The sequence below is a fragment of the Staurois parvus genome, unplaced genomic scaffold (genome assembly GCF_062004578.1).
Source record: "Staurois parvus isolate SC_StPar_1 unplaced genomic scaffold, SC_StPar_1.0 ptg000262l, whole genome shotgun sequence".
Classification (NCBI taxonomy): domain Eukaryota; kingdom Metazoa; phylum Chordata; class Amphibia; order Anura; family Ranidae; genus Staurois; species Staurois parvus.
Genome location: NW_028318058.1, coordinates 5625979 through 5644672, shown reverse-complemented (window position 1 = coordinate 5644672; position 18694 = coordinate 5625979). Strand labels below are relative to the sequence as shown.

At 44.1% G+C, this 18694-nt stretch overlaps 1 protein-coding gene across 1 annotated transcript; it reads left to right on the top strand.

The window, feature by feature from the left end:
- Positions 1-1564: 1564 nt before the first annotated feature.
- RPL31 (ribosomal protein L31) lies at positions 1565-12578 on the top strand. The gene is made up of 5 exons (XM_089681260.1): positions 1565-1583; positions 5017-5125; positions 5434-5559; positions 7108-7220; positions 12508-12578. The coding sequence occupies exons 2-5, from the start codon at positions 5019-5021 to the stop codon at positions 12537-12539; spliced, it is 378 nt and encodes a 125-aa protein (XP_089537386.1). The 5' UTR covers positions 1565-1583; positions 5017-5018; the 3' UTR covers positions 12540-12578.
- Positions 12579-18694: the final 6116 nt, after the last annotated feature.

Sequence of the window (18694 nt, the reverse complement as noted above, 5' to 3'; positions counted from 1 at the left end):
TGTGATTCAGGTGTTCCAATCACCTCCATGGACATAGGTGTATAAAATCAAGCACCTAGGCATGCAGACTGTTTCTACAAACATCTGTGAAAGAATGGGTCACTCTCAGGAGCTCAGTGACTCCAAGCGTGGTACTGTGATAGGTTGTCACCTGTGCAATAAGTCCATTCATGAAATTTCCTTACTACTAAATATTCCACGGTCAACTGTTAGTGGTATTATAACAAAGTGGAAGCAACTGGGAACAACAGCAACTCAGCCACAAAGTGGTAGGCCATGTAAAATGACAGAGCGGGGTCAGTGCATGCTGAAGTGCACAGAAGTCGCCAACTGCAGAGTCAAAAGCTAAAGACCTCCAAACTTCATGTGGCCTTCAGATTAGCACAACAACAGTGTGTAGAGAACTTCATGGAATGGGTTTCCATTGCTGAGCAGCTGCATCCAAGGCTTGCATCACCAAGGGCATTGCAAAGCGTCGGATGCAGTGGTGTAAAGCACGTTGCCACTGGAGCAGTGAAGACATGTTCTCTGGAGTGACGAATCACGCTTCTCTGTCTGGCAATCCGATGGACATGTCTGGGTTTGGAGGTTGCCAGAAGAATGGTACTTACCTGACTGCATTGTGCCAAGTGTAAAGTTCTGTGGTAGGGGGGATTATGGTGTGGGGTTCCTTTTCAGGGGTTAGGCTTGGCCCCCTAGTTCCAGTAATTGAACTCTTAAGGCATCAGCATACCAAGACATTTTGGACAATTTCATGCTCCCAACTTTGTGGGAACAGTTTGGGAATGGCCCCTTCCTGATCCAACATGACTGTGCACCAGTGCACAAAGCAAGGTCCATAAAGACATGGATGAGAGAGTTTGAGGTGGAGGAACTTGACTGGACTGCACAGAGTCCTGACCTCAACCCGACAGAACATGTTTGGGATGAATTAGAGTGGAGACTACAAGCCAGGCCTTCTCATCTGACATCAGTCCCTGGACCTCACAAATGCACTTCTGGAAGAATGGTCACACATTCCCATAGACACACTCCTAAACCTTGGACAGCCTTCCCAGAAGAGTTGAAGCTGTTATAGTTGCAAAGGGTGGGCCAACTCAATATTGAGCCCTATGAACTAAGACTGGGATGCCATTAAAGTTCATGTGCGTGTAAAGGCAGGCCGACCAATACTTTTGGCAATATAGTGTAGCTCCAAGCCCAATGTAGTGTCCATTCCCTATTGTACATCTAGTATGGAGTGCCATCTAGTGGACGGATGTTCGGCTCGCAGTTTCCTGGTCGTCTGACTGGCAGTCTCCAGACCCCACCAAAGCGCTCTATCTGTATAAATGACTAATACCAACACTGTATTAGCGGCTGCTGCCCTCCCAGGTCTACCTGAGGTGACATTGTTGTTACCAGGCCGGGCTTATTTTACACGATAGAAGTACACACACCTCCACCTTCCCCTTCTAATAACAGGCTCCGCCCCACACATGGCGTCATGACGCCGTAGGACCCGGAAGCACTACCATGGCGTACGAATAGACTTTTCTCCCACAATCCCCTTCTACTTCCTTTCCGTCATTGTCCCTAGGAGAGTAAGTATGGGCCTGGGCTGTTCTGTGATATTATCTGCCGCCATCCTCCCGTCTTGTAACCCGCAGTGCCCCGCCATCCCCGGGAGAGGAGGCGCAGTGTCCGGTCTTCTAGCCGGGGCCTGTATTGGGGTGGAGGGTGCGGGCGGCTGCTATCATGGAGTGCTATTCCTATATACACCTCCTGGTCACCGCACACACGATAGATCCGTATAAAGCTCTTCTATGTGCAGTGCGGTCAGGCCCTTGTGCTGCATCAGTATTAGTACATAGGGCTGGGGTCTGGTCACTGAACGAGCTTGTCATACACAGTGTATGTCAGCCAGGAGACCTCCCTACAACCCTGGACTTCCAGTAGGTGAACAGTCTATGGATGGCCATCACATCTTCCCCAGGACTAGTTGTCAGGGGTGTGTATGGGGACACATGGGTCGTATCAGATGAGTGGTTTGTATGGGGACACACAGGCGAGATCTCCCGTGAGAGGCGTGTGTGGGGGGGACAGAGGCGAGATCTCCCGTGAGAGGCGTGTGTGGGGGGGACACAGGCGAGATCTCCCGTGAGAGGCGTGTGTGGGGGGGACACAGGCGAGATCTCCCGTGAGAGGCGTGTGTGGGGGGGACACAGGCGAGATCTCCCGTGAGAGGCGTGTGTGGGGGGGACACAGGCGAGATCTCCCATGAGAGGCGTGTGTGGGGGGGACACAGGCGAGATCTCCCATGAGAGGCGTGTGTGGGGTGGACGCAGGCGAGATCTCCCATGAGAGGCGTGTTTTTTGGGGGGGGTTGGACACTGGCGAGATCTCCCATGAGAGGCGTGTATGGGGGGGACACAGGCGAGATCTCCCATGAGAGGCGTGTGTGTGGGGGGGGGGGACACAGGCGAGATCTCCCATGAGAGGCGTGTATGGGGGGGACACAGGCGAGATCTCCCATGAGAGGCGTGTATGGGGGGGACACAGGCGAGATCTCCCATGAGAGGCGTGTATGGGGGGGGACACAGGCGAGATCTCCCATAAGAGGCGTGTATGGGGGGGGACACAGGCGAGATCGCCCATGAGAGGCGTGTATGGGGGGGACACAGGCGAGATCGCCCATGAGAGGCGTGTATGGGGGGGACACAGGCGAGATCTCCCATGAGAGGCGTGTATGGGGGGGACACAGGCGAGATCTCCCATGAGAGGCGTGTATGGGGGGGGAAACAGGCGAGATCGCCCATGAGAGGCGTGTATGGGGGGGACACAGGCGAGATCTCCCATGAGAGGCGTGTATGGGGGGGACACAGGCGAGATCTCCCATGAGAGGCGTGTATGGGGGGGACACAGGCGAGATCTCCCATGAGAGGCGTGTATGGGGGGGACACAGGCGAGATCTCCCATGAGAGGCGTGTATGGAGGCTGATATACACACAGGTGCATTCTTTCTTACATTGTATTTACATTGAATATAGTGATGCCCTGGGGCCCCTGGTGCTGTGTACAGTACTCCATAGACAATCGTGCTGGTTTGTGTATGCAGGTGCTGTATGTACGTAACAATTACGTGCTGCGCTTCACTTCTATTAACTTTCAAAATTTATATATATCTAAAATAATATACACCGAATACAGTGTATATGATTTTATATATATATATATATATATATATATATATTTGTATATCATTTTGAAAGTTGTCAATAGAAGTAAAGTGCCGCACATAATTATTATTTATTAGTGTACACACTGATATATGGAAGTGTATTTGGTGCAAGCAGCTTACAAATAGGGTGTATAGAAGCTCACAGGATTATTCATATACTGTATTTTGATTGGCATATTCTAGGCTTTGGACATCTTTTTATGTCCTTTTCCATCTTTATAAAGCTCCAGTGATTTCTGTTATCATTATGATTTAAAAAGGAGCCAAATAACTATTTGATAATAAATGGCTTCATATGATCATCATCCTTCAATAAAAGAACATTTTTTGGCATGATCAGTCATATTTTCAATATCAATGCCACAATGTGTGTGTTTTTGCATACCTGTGCCGCCCTGTAGCAGTAATTCTGCTATAGGGCGGTTGAGGAGGAATGTACCTGTGCAGAACTGGCCTTAGAATGCAGTGCTGCCATCACTGGCTTGTATGTTTGTTTTGGGTTAATAATGAGGTGATTACAGTACTTAATTGTTCCTTTTGGGTTAGTAAGAAATAAACCGCTCTTTCTGCATAGGAAATCAAATTCTCAGTACATGAAACCAGTACATTGCTCATACTAGGTGCTGTAGTAGGCATCTTAAAGCGGTAGTAAACATGTCTTGGACACTTATAATAAAGCTTACTTGTAGGTACAAGCAATATCTCCTAAACATGCACCTCTTAGGAGATATTCAGTGTTTCTGCAGCAGGTGACATCCCCAGCGCATGCTCTGTGAAGGGACATCATACTCATGCCATCCCTTCAGAGCTCTATGCCACAGCTGTGACTCCTATTCACATGCACAAGAGTGATGTTATCGTAGCTCCACCATTCAAACTGCCAGCGTCCACGAACCCAAAAGGAAAATCAGGTGAAGATGGAAGCCCTGTCAGCAGTGACAGTGCATTGCTGGAGGTCTTCATCTTAGCACATTGAGATATTACCTTGTCAGAGGAATTGTTTTTCCCCAAAGGCTTGCATACGCTTTAACGCCACCACCACCCCCTTACTCTTTCTGCAGCTGCAATCTCTTGCCAAAACACTTTGAATGCACTGCATATATTCTGGCAGTTAGAATCTACCTGAGGCTAAGCAAGCTCCCCCTTCCATTATGTGATAACATTCAGGTATGTGATTGGCCATTTATCACCAAACCCTGAGCTGTGAGAGTAGAAGGACAAGAGTGTATTAATTCCAGGAATTAGCAGGTCCTTTGGTGCTTTATTGGCAGACTGAGGTTTTGGGAAAGGTATGTACAGACAGGATTCTGTTCCTTTGTAGTGAGCACACTACTTTCCCTACTATGGACACTGTCACAAACAGCAAGAAGGCAGGCTTTTTATTACAAAAAAAGTGTTCTCTTCTGCAATAAAACACACTTACTTGCCTGCTACTGTCTTCTCCGGAATGTAAACTGAGCTTACATTAGCAGCACTCAGGGAGCACAGTCCCTGTGTGCCGGGATGACAGCCTCCTGCGTTGGCCAATGAAGACGAGAAGATGTCAGCGAGGGATGGGGACCGATAAGGGTACGTTTAGTTTTGCTTTAAAAGTTACAACACACAGGTTATCCATCATGTTTTGTATAATGACAGCAGAGTGTTTCTGGAAATCATTTTAAACACTTCACTTTGGCTGTGTCTCACAGTTTAAGTGCCTGTTGCCCATCCCTCAGTGACAATAAGCCCAGGCTGTACTAGTGCTCAAAAGTGTGTATGCTGAGCTTCTTCCTAATGTGTGATTCTTGTGTCCACAGAGATGGCGCCAGCAAAAAAGGGAGGTGAAAAGAAAAAGGGCCGCTCTGCCATCAATGAGGTAGTTACTAGGGAATACACCATCAATATTCACAAGCGGATCCATGGAATGTAAGTTTTAGAATGGGCTGTTCTTTGTGGTTTACATAGCAACCCTCTCTGTTACTTTGTCATTTTCTGTCATAGCTGAAATCTCTATACTTCATATGTTCTTCCTCTTCAGTCACTTTTAATAGACCGTTAAAGAAGTCTGAATTTGTGCTGATTTTACAGGAGTTCATTGTTTTGTGGTATTAGTGGTTTAACCTGTCATAGCAGTCTATATTGATACATATATGTGCAACGTGCAAAGCATTTTAGTTAGTACATGTATGTAGTGTATGGTAAATCCATGTGGTGTTTCCTCCTCATCTCTTCAGTGGCTTCAAGAAACGTGCTCCCCGTGCTCTAAAGGAAATCCGCAAATTTGCAATGAAAGAGATGCGTACTCCTGATGTGCGTATTGATACCAGGCTGAACAAAGCTGTGTGGGCCAAAGGAATTAGGTGAGCATCTCTCAAAGGGAAGGATATGACAAATCAGCGATACAAGTCTCTCAAATTAAAGTGGAACTTCAGGAATCGCAGCACTTTAAAAAAATCTGCAAGCTTATGGTGCCCACACAGTAGACAAAAAAAAGTGTTTGAAAAATCCATCATTTGTACAGATTGCTAATTTTTTCTCCAGTTAGTGGCCACAAAAATAAAATTCGTTGTGATTTGTTTGAGCCAAAAAAAATCTAACGAAAAGTTTGTAAAACTTCTGCCAAACAGACGATAAATTGAAAGATTAATGTTTTCTCACCTGTTTAAAAAAACAAACCGCTCAAAATTATGCTTATGTGACAAAATGGATAAAATACTGATTCATTTATGTCCATTAAATCATTTATTGTTCGAAAATCAATTCATACATGATGGCAATATCTTTTGCTGTTGTGACCGTGTTCGTTTTTCAAAAGCCTGCTCAAACTACACTGCTCAAAAAAATTAAAGGAACGCTTTGAAAACACATCAGATCTCAATCTCATGTTGGATATCTATACTGATATGGACTGGGTAATGTGTTAGGAACGTAAGGATGCCCCATCTTGTGATGGAAATGAAAATTATCAACATACAGAGGACAGGGCGCCAGTAGCGGAGCTACAAATTCTGGTGTTCAAATGCCAATCAAGCTCTATGGTGCCAGGCAATGAGCACAGGGCCCCCTAAAGGATGTTGGGCCCTCAGGCCACCCTCATGAAGTCTGTTTCTGATTGGTCAGAGACATTCACACCAGTGACCTGCTGGAGGTCATTTTGTAGGGCTCTGGCAGTTCCTTGCATAAAGCAGATACTGGTCCTGCTGATGGGTTAAGGACCTTCTACAGCCCTTTCCATTTCTCCTAGAGTAACTGCCTGTCTCCTGGAATCTCCTCTATGCTCTTAAATTTGATTCTTTTTTTACTGGACATGTTTAATAGCAAAAACTCAAAAATATAGTTTTTTTTGTTTTGTTTTTTCAATATTTTCAGTTTTTTAGTGTAAAAAAAATTAAAAAACACAGACTATCAAATACAACCAAAAGAAAGCTCTCTTTGTGGGGGGAAAAGGACAGAAATTTCATTTGGGTACAGCGTTGAATGACTGCGCAATTGTCAGTTAATTTAACAGCGCTGTATCGCAAAAAATGGCCTGGTCAGGGAGGAGGGTAAATCCGCTGGAGGGCAAATGGGTAATTTTTTTGAGCATTTTATTTTTCAACTAGTGCATGGCTAGCATGATAAGTAGTTATGTCCAACAAGGTTTTTACCACCACGTGGAGCATCAACGAATAACATGTTTACTGAGTGCCAGGAATATAGCTATTGCTATAATTTTTTAATTTTTTTTTTATTGCTGCAGTTCTTGGAGTTCCACCTTAATTCATATTATTTGCTTTAGAAATGCAAATTTGCTTCTCAACATTAAGATTCTAATTAAAAATTTTAATGGTATTAAAACATAACTTTTAGAAGACCTATAGAAAATTCTGTATTTAGCAACATATAAATGCCTATGTATTTTTACACAGAAATGTTCCATACCGTATTCGTGTGCGTTTGTCCAGGAAGCGTAATGAGGATGAAGACTCCCCCAACAAACTATACACACTGGTCACATATGTGCCAGTTACAACATACAAAGGTATTTAAAAGTTTAACACCATTTTTGAAACTTTTTATGTGTATTATAGTAGAATGTGTGTGTATAGGGAATCTCTTTAGGAGCCTGTGCGACAACAGCGGAATATAGCATTGCTGCCTCCGGGACGCTGTTGTGCGAAATTAATGGAGGCTGACATTATGATCTCACCTTCTGAGAATGTTAGTTCCCTGGCTGTCATTGTGATGCTTTGACTTTAGTTTTGTCAGAGTCACTGACCTGGAACAAGTATAGCTTTAAGTAGTTTGGACACTTTTCTGACACTCATTTACAGCATGCTTATTCTGGAACTGTGATCCTTACACACTGAAGTATGACGCAGCCAGGCATTTAGCATTTTCAAGAGACATGCATTGGCATCCCCCATACTTTTTTCTCATGATAGTGTCACTTTAATCAGTGATTGCAAAGGAAGCTAGGGGATCTACCAACCTCCAAGGAAGAAAAAAATAGGATTACTCCAGGATTTAATTTCTTGAAAACATTATCTTGAGGAAATTTGTCTACTTAATGTCCAGAGGTCTTCAGCCTGAATTTTCAGTACCCTAGGGTCCTGAAAGGACAGGTGAGAGGCATGTGACACTAATTTGCACTCCTTCATAGGTTAAAGTGCACGTGTGTCCAGGCTATGGAATAAAGCATTAACATATTTCTATCAACAAAGAAAATAACTTACTAACTGGTATTTGTGGCTGCAGGAATTATGGAGAGATGAAAGTATATTTAAAGTCAAAACTTTTTTTCTCTTTTCTTAGGATTAGCAGAAGAAGGGTAAAACTCACTGTCAATGTCTTTGTTTTTGACTTTTTTTTTGTTACATTAGGGATATTTCCCTTCACTTCTGGGAGGATATCTTTCCAATGTGAGGGAAATTCTTTTTGTCACAGGAATACATTTCCGAAGGGGAAGATTTCACCTCTACTCCTGTTTTGGTGGCAAGTCAAAATTTTAGATTTGCCCTCACTTTCATTCCTAGTGACCATTGGTGATCAGGACAATTAGAGTGAATCTTCTTACTGAAAAAAAGGACAGCAATTAAAACCTGGCAGTTGTTCTCACCTCCCACCAATTTATCCAAAACAAAACAAAGTTTTGACTTTTAGTTTTCACGAGTTGACGCAGAGGCACTGAGACCCCGTTTCTTTTCCCCTTATTTTCTATGGCTTGGCAGCCTGCTAGCCGTCTAATGTAAACATACAGCACTTGCTGGAAGCTTGTAGGAGACTGACTGACTGAAATTCAGTGTTCGAGTCCATGGAGCTACAGAGGTCAGGAATGGATTGTTTTAAACTTTTTTTTTTTTACTTTTTAAGTGTAAGTACTTCAGTGGCCATAGTATGGGTACAGGTATGCTTTCTCATATTCATTCCACTGCTGTAGTAGGGTTGCCCCTCCTGAGCACAAATACAATTTAAAATGTTTCCTTCAAGGGACGCATTTCTGGTGATTGGCACACACCCTTCCCTGTGTTGTAGATGGTACAGAAAGACCACACACGTAAGGAGGAAGTGTGTAAAAGGTTCTGTCTGCCCTCTGCAATTTGGTTAGTAGAGTGGACCTCATTGTATTCCAGCAGACTATGTGAACTACTTTATCAAGTGAATTGTTTATTAGATTCTCTGATGTGGGAATAAGTGTTTTGTTTGAGCTGAGTGATGAACAGTGATAGGAGATTTCATTACAAATTGGGTGCTTTTAGTTAATGCTATGAACTCTGCTTTTAAGAGCTCTTCTGTGATGACACCTGGCTGCCAAAGCAGAGCTTGCTCCTGCGCACCAGTAAAATATCACATAATTCTTTAATCAGATGGTGTCTGCAATCTGTTTTCTGATTTTGGGAATGATGCATGTTGTGGGAGAACTCGGAATGTTGCTTGTGCGCTTTCTTATTCGTTGGACTCTGATCTTGAGGGTTTAACTGGCGAGTCTAGTTAACAACTGTGTAATCTTCCTGATGATTACGGCACAGTGATCACATAGGTTTGTTTACACAGTGACCTTTTTTTAATGGTTTTTGTCAGGATATAAACAGACAATTTAGGGTTTCAAAAAAGTTAAGCAAATAAATATGTCCTTAGGGGTAATATAAAAATAAACCTGTCTTTGCAGAAAAGGAGTGTCTGCGCAGTTTTAACCAAAGTTGAATAATGCCCTTGCTGTAGGTGTAGGCTATTTAGGTACCTCATGAAGCCTGACTGGAAAACTCCTAGGACATTGCTAAGAGACTTCTAGCTGTTACTGCTCACATGCACCTTCACATGAGCTTTCAAACTCTGAGCTCAGAGCTACTGCATCAGGGGGGGAAAGCATGTGAAAGGGTTTGAATCAGAGTTTTCTACTGTCAGGGTGATCAGTAACTGCTAGGTTTCTCTTAGCAACATGCTAGAAGTTCTGCAGTCATAGCTTCAGGAGGAACATGAATTGCCTACACCTAAGAGCATTTTTCAACTCTAATTAAAGCATTGTCTATCTACAGATGTCCTTTAACCACTTCTTGATCATGCTATAGCTGGGAGACAGCTACAGTGTGGTCATCCAGTGCTGGGAGGGCATCATATGACACCCTCCCAGAGCGCACCCCCAAAGGTACACACCCGGCGCTCTCCATGATCGCTGTGTCCTCTGGACACAGCTGATCACAACATGGTAAAGAGCCAATCACAGCAGCCTTTTACCACGTGATAAGTTTTGTCCAATTACAGTTGATCACCTTGTAAATACACTTGCTGGTTATCAGCAGTACTTTCTTCACGCTGTCACAGCGTGAGGAAAATACTGCCGATAACAGGCAACTGTGAAAGAAGACTGGTTATCAGGGCAGTGTCTATTAGTGCCGTCTCATCAATGCCACCTCATCAATGCACATCAGTGAAGGAGAGAAATGACCTGTTTGCAAAATTTTATAATAGAAACAAAGAAAAACTTTTTTGCTAAATTTTTTGCTCTTTTTGTTTGTTTATAGTGCAAAAAATAAAACCCAAGTGGTGATTAAATACCACTCCCCCGCTCCTGGTGAGGGATTTGCACTTTTGGGGAACGAGGAGGGGAGAGAGTGGGTCCCTGATTTCTTTCCCACCACCCACCCCCTTTCCTCCCTGCAGTCTTCTGGGACACGTGACAGGTGCCAGAAGACTGCGGGACCATTCAAAATGCACAGTGGGCACCCAGCTGTGAACCTGCATGCTGTCACAGCCGGGTGCCCACAGATAAGATGTTGGCACGGAGGACCAAACATGGTCCCTGGTAGGTATTTGTTCGAGGAAGAAGGTGATCTGGAACTTTCCTAATGAGGTATGATGGTGTATTGAGAAACCTTATTCTATTCATCAGCATACTACATTTGCTGATGACTATTGATAGTACCCAGGTCCCTTTTGTAGACACCAGGGATATAGACCAGCAGAGGCTAATTAAGGACAGTAAAGCCATGGTCTACAACTCGCCATCACCATTTAGTGCTTTGCCTATATGCTGCCAAGGGCTGGTTCACATCAGGAATAGAACAGGAATGCACTTGTGTTCCTTTGCAGTGTAAGTATGTGGCCTGAAATAGCGCTGCACCAAAAGTAGTGCTTGCACTACTTGAAAATGCCCTGCAACTGGATTGCATGGTACCTCTGTATCGTGATCGGTGCAGGCAAAACAGACTGTGTTTGCTACCTGCGTTTGGGGTGTCATAGTTACATAGTAAGGTTGAAAAAAGACACTAGTCCATCTAGTTCAACCAGTATAAGGCTTCATGTACACAAGCAGCTCCTAAACTCGAGGCTAGGAGCTTTTGGCATTTTTTTGCCAAAGCTCCTAAACTCAACTCCATAAAAGCCTATGTGTTCGTGTACATATAGGCTTTTTGCAGAGTTTAGGAGCTGCCTTGTTTGGGTGAGGTTAAACCTTCCTCTCCGGAAGAATCACGTTCAGTATAGGAATGTTTTGACCACCGACTGCGACAAAACGCGGCACCGCGATCTTGCCATGATTTGTTTTCCGGCAGTCGGTACGCTCCTGTACATGGAGCCTAAAAAGAAAAAAAACACACATAAACCTCCATATACACAATCCTATAGCCAGAGCTGATCCAGAGGAAGCCAAACCCCCCCCCCCCCCCCCCCCCATAAACCATGATCCAATTCTCCCCAGATGGGGGGAAAAAATGTCCTTGATCCCTCGTAAGACAATCGGATGTTCCCTGAACCAGCTTCCCGTTATTACCTCCATATATATTAATATCCAGTTCTATTTTGTGCGGTTTAGATATCCTTAGCATTGTATTGACACCCACTGCAGATCGCAAGGGGTTATGAGCGCAGTGCAAGAAACCTGCAAGGAACATGGGTTTCCTGCACCGCATTTTAGTGTGAATGGGCTCCAAGAATTCCTGTTTTCCCAGGCTTGCCAGAGATCAGTTGGAACCCTGGAAAAAAAAGCTGTTATAATCGGAGCTTGTTTAAAAGTAGAAATATAAGCAAAACTTTCTTTTATTTTTTTTTTATTTTTTTATTTTTTTTTGGATTGAGTAATAAAATAAAGATCAGAGGTCAGGTAATGACCCTTATTTGTTTGCCATCTGTGTCCCATTGCGGAAATTTACCTTCACGTTCTCATAGCCAAAACATGAAGTGAGAGGAAATCCCTGCAAATTAAAGGAATTTCTAGGGGACTCCCAGGTCACCTGAATTAGTGTCCCCATTGGAAGATTTTCCCTCTTACTTTTCTGGGGATAACCCAAATTTTGGGGGTTTTCTTTACTTTGACTTTCAATGATAATGGTAAACAGAACAAATAGAGAGGGTGAAACTCCCTAATGGGGGCACAGACACAATGCGCTTTTTATATTCTTGGCAACCTGTAAGAAGTAGAACATCACTTCATTTATCAGACCCCTTCATCTAGTTTCAAACAAAAGTTTCTTGCAGTAATTTATTTTTAAAGGATTGATCAGATGTAGCTATTTTAGCAGAAGTGGGGGACACATTACTTTTTGCAAATTTATAGTTTGCATCTTCTGGGACTGAAGCTAGAGATGACACATTTTTGAAGCTGGAGGGGGGGGGGGGGGCAGCTATGGTAGCCACCATATTTCACTCATAAAAGGATTATTTCAATTTTCCTTTTATTTACATGAATAATTAGTATGATGCTGCATTCTATTGAATTTTAGAAAATGGAAATGTTAGCTGTTGACAATATTTATTTTTAAATTTTTTTAATGTATTACCAATGTTGGTGTATTATCGTGTTGATGTATTCAGCAATCTTTGTTCTTTTGCAGGTCTACAGACAGTCAACGTTGATGAAAACTAAATGTATTCTTCATTGTTGAAATAAAAAAAATCAAACTGAGCAGCCATGTCCGTGTTCTTATTTCACATCTTTATGGCCTCATGCGCACGGTGTCTGTTTTAAGCCCCTCAGAATGCCAGAACTCTGGGCAGGAAAATTCTGCTTAACAGCTGTATATTGCACATGTTTAGGCATTTTCAATGTTTGAGGTGCTTTTACAGGCTGAAAAAAAAACTGCGTTTAAAAGTGAAATTTTTTTAAGTTCTATATGCATGAGCCTAGTATACTACACTGCTCAAAAAAAAAATTACAGGAACACTTTCTTAATCAGAGTATAGCATCAAGTCAATTAAACTCCTGGGATATGGATCTGGTCAGTGAAGTAGCAGAGGGGATTGTCAATTTCATGAACACCAATGCAGCTGAAACTGATTAACAGGTGCACTAGATGGGCAACAATGAGAGGACCCCCAAAACAGGAATGGGTTTACAGGTGGAGGCCACTGACCTTTTTTCCCCTGCTCCTCTTCTGACTGTTTTTCACTAATTTTGCATTTGGCTTGGGTCAGTGTCACTACTGGTAGCATGAGGCGATACCTGAACCCTACAGAGGTTGCACAGGCAATCCAAACCTTCTGGCAATGGCACGTATTGATGTGCCATCTTGGAGGAGTTGCTGTGTCCCTGCACAGTCTCAAGAGCATGGAAGGAGATTCCAGGAGACAAACAGTTACTCGTGGACAGGGCGGTAGAAGGTCCTTAACCCATCAGCAGGACCAGTATCTGCTCCTTTGTGTAAAGAACAGGATGAGCTCTGCCAGAGCCCTACAAAATTACCTCCAGCAGGCCACTGGTGTGAATGTCTCTGATCAAACAGACCTCATGAGGGTGGCCTGAGGGCCCGATGTCCTGTGCTCACTACCCAGCACCATAAAGCTCGATTGGCATTTGCCATTGAACACCAGAATTGGCAGGTCTGCGACTAGCGCCCTGTGTTTTTTACAGATGAGAGCAGGTTCACCCTGAGCACATGCGACAAACATGAAAGGGTCTGGAGAAGCCGTGGAGAATGTTATGCTGCTTATAACATCATTCAGCATGACCATTTTGGTGGTGAGTCAGTGATGGTCTGGGGAGGCATATCCATGGAGGTAAGCATAGACCTCTACAGGCTAGACTATGGCACCCTGACTGCCATTAAGTATCGGGATGAAATCCTTTGACCCATTGTCAGACCCTATGCAGCTGAAGTGGGTACTAGGATCTTCCTGGTGCACAACAATGCCAGGCCTCGTGACGAGAGTATGCAGGCAGTTCCTAGAGGATGAAGGAATTGATACCATTGAATGGCCCCACTCTCTCTTGACCTAAATCCAATAGAACACCTCTGGGATATCATGTTTCGGTCCATCCAATGTTGCCAGGTTGCACCTCAGACTGGCCAGGAGCTTAGTGGTGCCCTGGTCCAGATCTGGGAGGAAATACCCCAGGACACCATCCGACGTCTCATTAGGCGCATGCCCTGACATCAGGCATGCATTTAAGCCCATGGGGGCCATGCAAACTGAGTACCATTTTGAGTTGGTGCAATTAAATTTCAGCAAAATGGACTAGCCTGCTGCATCATTTTTTCACTTTGGTTTTCCGGGTGTCTGAATTCAATCCTCTAAGTTGATAATTTTTCATTTCCATCAAACGATGAGGCATCCTTGTGTTCCTAACGTATTACCCAGTCCATATCAGTATAGATATCCAGCATGATATTTTTCCCCATTGAGATCTGATGTGTTTTCAAAGTGTTCCTTAAAATGTGTTGAGCCGTATATAATCGGTTAAGCTTGCTAGTGTTTCTCAGTGTAGATTAAGGCTCCATGCACACTGGGCTTAAATGCTGTTTCTACAGGAGCTTTTATTCCTGTAGAAGGAGCTCAATGTTATCCTATGTCCATGCACACAAGGATGTTTAGACTCTAAAATATCTATTAAACTTTAGAGGCATATTTTGAGCTCGTTTAGAGGCAGAAAAAAAAAATTTGGATCACGTTTTTGAGAGGAGATGTCTGGCAGAAAAGAAATGCTAAACGCTCTTAAAGCCTGTACAAAAACACTATATGAGTGATGATTTTTTTTTTTTTGCCAAGGGAACTAGCAGTTTAAGCCCAGCTTGACATTTTAAACTTTTACTGTTTTGTTGGTTTCTGTCTTGACCAGATATGCACCTTTTTGTAATAGGTCATTACGTCCCTAGGTTGTACAGTAGATGATGAAAGCCCTGGAACCTGCTGTAGCTTAACCCATACTTCTCAACTGGTACTTTTTTTTTTTTTTTTTTTTTTTTTAGAAGTCGTAAACCCCAATTCTGTATTTTGCTTATCCTATATGCAAACACCTCTTCAGATTAAAATGTACAAAAACTCAAAACAATGAAGGTTTGCTGTCTGTTGTGGGTAAATGCACTGCGTTTAGGGTTTCATTAACTTTTTGACTTCTGCTGCAGATCCCTACTGCATTGTATTTTGAATGCTGTGTGGGGAACGTGGGTTTCATTCACCATTTACTTGGAATCTTCAACCAACGCTAGGCTAAATGGTTAGCACTTCCGCCTGGCAGTACTAAGGTCCTTGGTTCGAATCTCAAACGCGGCATCGCCTGCCTGGAGTTTGCATGTTCTCCCTGTGCCTGCGTGGGTTTCCTCCCAAACTCCAAAAGACATGCTGGTAGGTTAATTGGATCCTGTCTAAATTGGCCCTAGTATGTGTATGTATGAATGTTAGGGACCTTAGACTGTACCCCCCTTGAGGGTTAGGGACTGATGTAAATGTGCCACACACAGTGGGGATGGTCTGTAATGTTGCTTCAGGCATTGAATCCTGCATGGGTGCTCACATCTGCATTGTAGTTAGCTGCAGAGTGCTATGCATGTCCAGAGCTATGGTCCATTTTTATAAAGTCCAGTCTTTTGAGGACCCCTTTGCGGTTATGCCCACCATGGGATGGGTGAAGTCTTGGCCCTATGTGGAACTCCGTGACATGGACAATGTAGGACAGGGTTACTCTTTATTGAATCATTACAGTAGCCCACAGTCCTGAACAGTAGGAGTTTATACGTTATCAACATCAGGAAACTGGGACTGCTGGATAATAGTGAATCACCTTAAGACACTAGCGAAACATCTGAGGACTCATGGAGTGGTGTAGGGTTATAGGGTGGATGTCCAGGGAGTGTGTCCTCAAAAGCTTTGCTTTATGCAACTCCAACAGGTTTTTTTCACTAGTGTTCTTGGGTGATAGACCTATTCTTTATGAAAGAAGCTTTCCTATACAGGTGTTTTTCTTTTATTGAGCTTGCTGGGTGCACTATAACCACTGCAGCTTCCTGGTTTGTGAGGACTCTGAGCCTTAGGGGGATAGTACCTAGACCCCCTTGCCTGATGGAAGACTCTGGGTTGGCTTGTAATATTGCTGGCATACACTGGGTCCTGCTGTAGGTGCTCCTCTAGGCACACAAGAGCAAGCCACAAGGTGCTTTACAGGTCCAGGTCAAATAGTGGCACAACCCTGTCTCTGCTAACCCCTGCAAGGGTATGTCCATCACTGAGGGCCAGAATTGGGACTGACCCCCTTCTGATCCTGCCTACAGGGGGACGCCATGTAAAATTTGAATCTAGTGCCATTATATTTATTGGCATTACTACACAAGCAACTTTCCCCTTATAACTCCTTAGTGTACCTGCATGATTTGGTCACTCACTGAGCTGCTTCATTTTGGAATGGGTTATTGTAGTTGTGCGCACAGTCTGTTCCCTTTTTTTGGGGGGTACGGCAACTGGCAACAGCTTCTGGCTTTCCTCCATTGACACATCAGTGGTCTCACTGCACTGCCAGGGTACAGTCTACAGTGCTTGGCACCTTCCCCTACCCCCACAGCAGCAGAGGTTATGAATTCTCCCTCTTCAACCATATTTTACAAAGCATGGCATATGACAAGTGCAAGGAAAAACTTGATAGCTTAGGCTTATCAATTGGCTCCAGCAGGGCTGGTAGTTTATCTACTCGGGAGCCTTGTACCTTTTACTCTTGACTGTTGCCCCCAATATAACACATTGTCTTCCTCTGACCATTCTGCTGGCCTGTCTGTCAGAATGTCATATCTGATGGGCAAAATCTCATAGATTGGAGGGGTCACAACCATGCTCCTTTGGTCTTGCCTTCACAATAGGTCTTTGACTTTGGCCTTGAGCCTGACATGACACTTGAGGAGGAGGGTGTAGATGAGGATGATCCTTCTAAGGAATCGGATCAGGATGACCTGCCTGTAGAGATTTCCTATAAGTTTAAGAATACTTTAGCTACCCTCATTGACACTGTACACTCCTGCTTAGTGTTAAAGCAACCTGAGTCTATAGCCAACCCAAGGTATAGCGTTCCTAAACTTGCCTAAACCAGCGAAGCCTTTCCCAGTCCACTAACTAATAGAGCTTGTCCTATCATCTGACAGTTTAAGCCCAGCTTGAAATGTAAACTTTTACTGTTTTGTTGGTTTTTGCTCTGACCAGATATGCAACTTTTGTGGTGGGTCCTTACCTCACTAGGTTGTAAAGTAGATGATTAAAGCCCTGGAGCCTGCTGTAGGTGCTCTTCTTGGCACACAAGAGCAAACCACAAAGTGCTTTACAGGTCCAGGACTGAGGTCTACCAGTCGCACAGCCCTGTCTCTGCTGACCCCTGCAGGGTTATGTCCATCACAGAGTACCAGGATTGGGACTGCCCCTTTCTTATCCTGCCTACAGTGTACAGGGGCAGCGCCATGTTAAATTTGAATCTCGTGCCATTACATTTATTGACACTACTTTACATGTGCAACATTCCCCGTACAACTCAATGTACCTGCAAGATGTGGTCACTTACTGCACTGTCTCATTTTGGAATGGGTTATTGTGGGTGTATGCACAGTCTCTCTTTCCTCCAGTGCTTTCTATTGGCTAAACAAGAATGTCGGAAGTTGTAAAATGCTTATAATACGCTTCAGAAAATGCTCAAAAACTAGTTAATTGCTACGCTTGGGTGAATACAGCCTAAATCAATAGGAATCGCTTTGATATTAGAGATATGTGCTCTGATTCTAAAATGTAGTATATTGGCTTTGAGATTTGAGAGCTCCATCACTTGCTCTTCTAGGGTTGTGGTATATCTGTTGTGCCTGTGTGGCCTTTAATATGTTGGAAGGACCTCTAATACCAAAAAAGGATTCACAGGACATAGTCTATCCAAACATCATTCATTTCAAAATAGAAATCCCTCCTCTCTCACACTTACAGTCTAGTTGTAGAGAAGTTCAATCCCCATTGGAGAGAGAGAGCAATAACCTAAGTGAGATAGCCAGAGCATAATGGGTATACACTACTGGCGTAGCTATAGGGATCGCAATAGCAATCCCGTCCATGTTGCTGGGGGCCCGTGTGGCCTCCCTTTCAGTGTCCCCCTTCCTCCTAAATACAGGGACCTGCAAATCCCCTCCTCTACTGAACCCTCTCCCTTCCACCTCCTGTATGCCATGTCCTGTGCCCACACTGCTCCCAAAACCACCTTCCTCCCTAGTTAGTGCCTCAGCCCTCCTGTCCTTTAGTTGATTCAAGAGGTGTGACTCCCAGTGGGCCCTAAGCTGCTTCTCTTCAAGTACATGTGGATTTGTGCAGCCATAACTGAATGTGCAGAACAACTTGAGCACCAATGAGGTGAGATAAAGTACAGGAGGGGCCTTAGTGAGAAAGAGACAGAGGGGCTGGAGGCCACAGTGAGAGAGTGGGGCCCCACGGAGAGCAGGAGGGTGGGGCCACACTGAGTGAAAAGGGCCCTATTGAGATAGAGACAGAGAGAGAGGCCAGAGGCCACACTGAGAGGGAGACAATGGGAGGGGTCAGGGGCCAATCCTTAAAGGGGAGCAGGGGACAATGCATTAAAGTGGAACTTCCCCTTTTGGGTGGAGCTCAGGTTTAAGGAGGCATTTTCATTCTGCTTTAGGAAGATACAGAACCCCTGACCTCTGAGGGACATTGCTGATTGGCCCTGTGCTGATCACATGCACTCTCCCAAGAAAAAAAAAAAAAAAAAGCTTTTAGCAATACACATCAAAGTGAGCATGTGCAGAGTGTCTCAGCACTATGTCTCATCAGGAG

Coding starts and splice junctions, on each gene's coding strand:
- RPL31 (XM_089681260.1), top strand. CDS start 5,019: ATGGCGCCAGCAAAAAAGGGAGGTGAAAAGAAAAAGGGCCGCTCTGCC. Junction 5,560..7,107: donor GTGTGGGCCAAAGGAATTAG/GTGAGCATCTCT, acceptor ATTTTTACACAG/AAATGTTCCATACCGTATTC. Junction 7,221..12,507: donor GCCAGTTACAACATACAAAG/GTATTTAAAAGT, acceptor GTTCTTTTGCAG/GTCTACAGACAGTCAACGTT.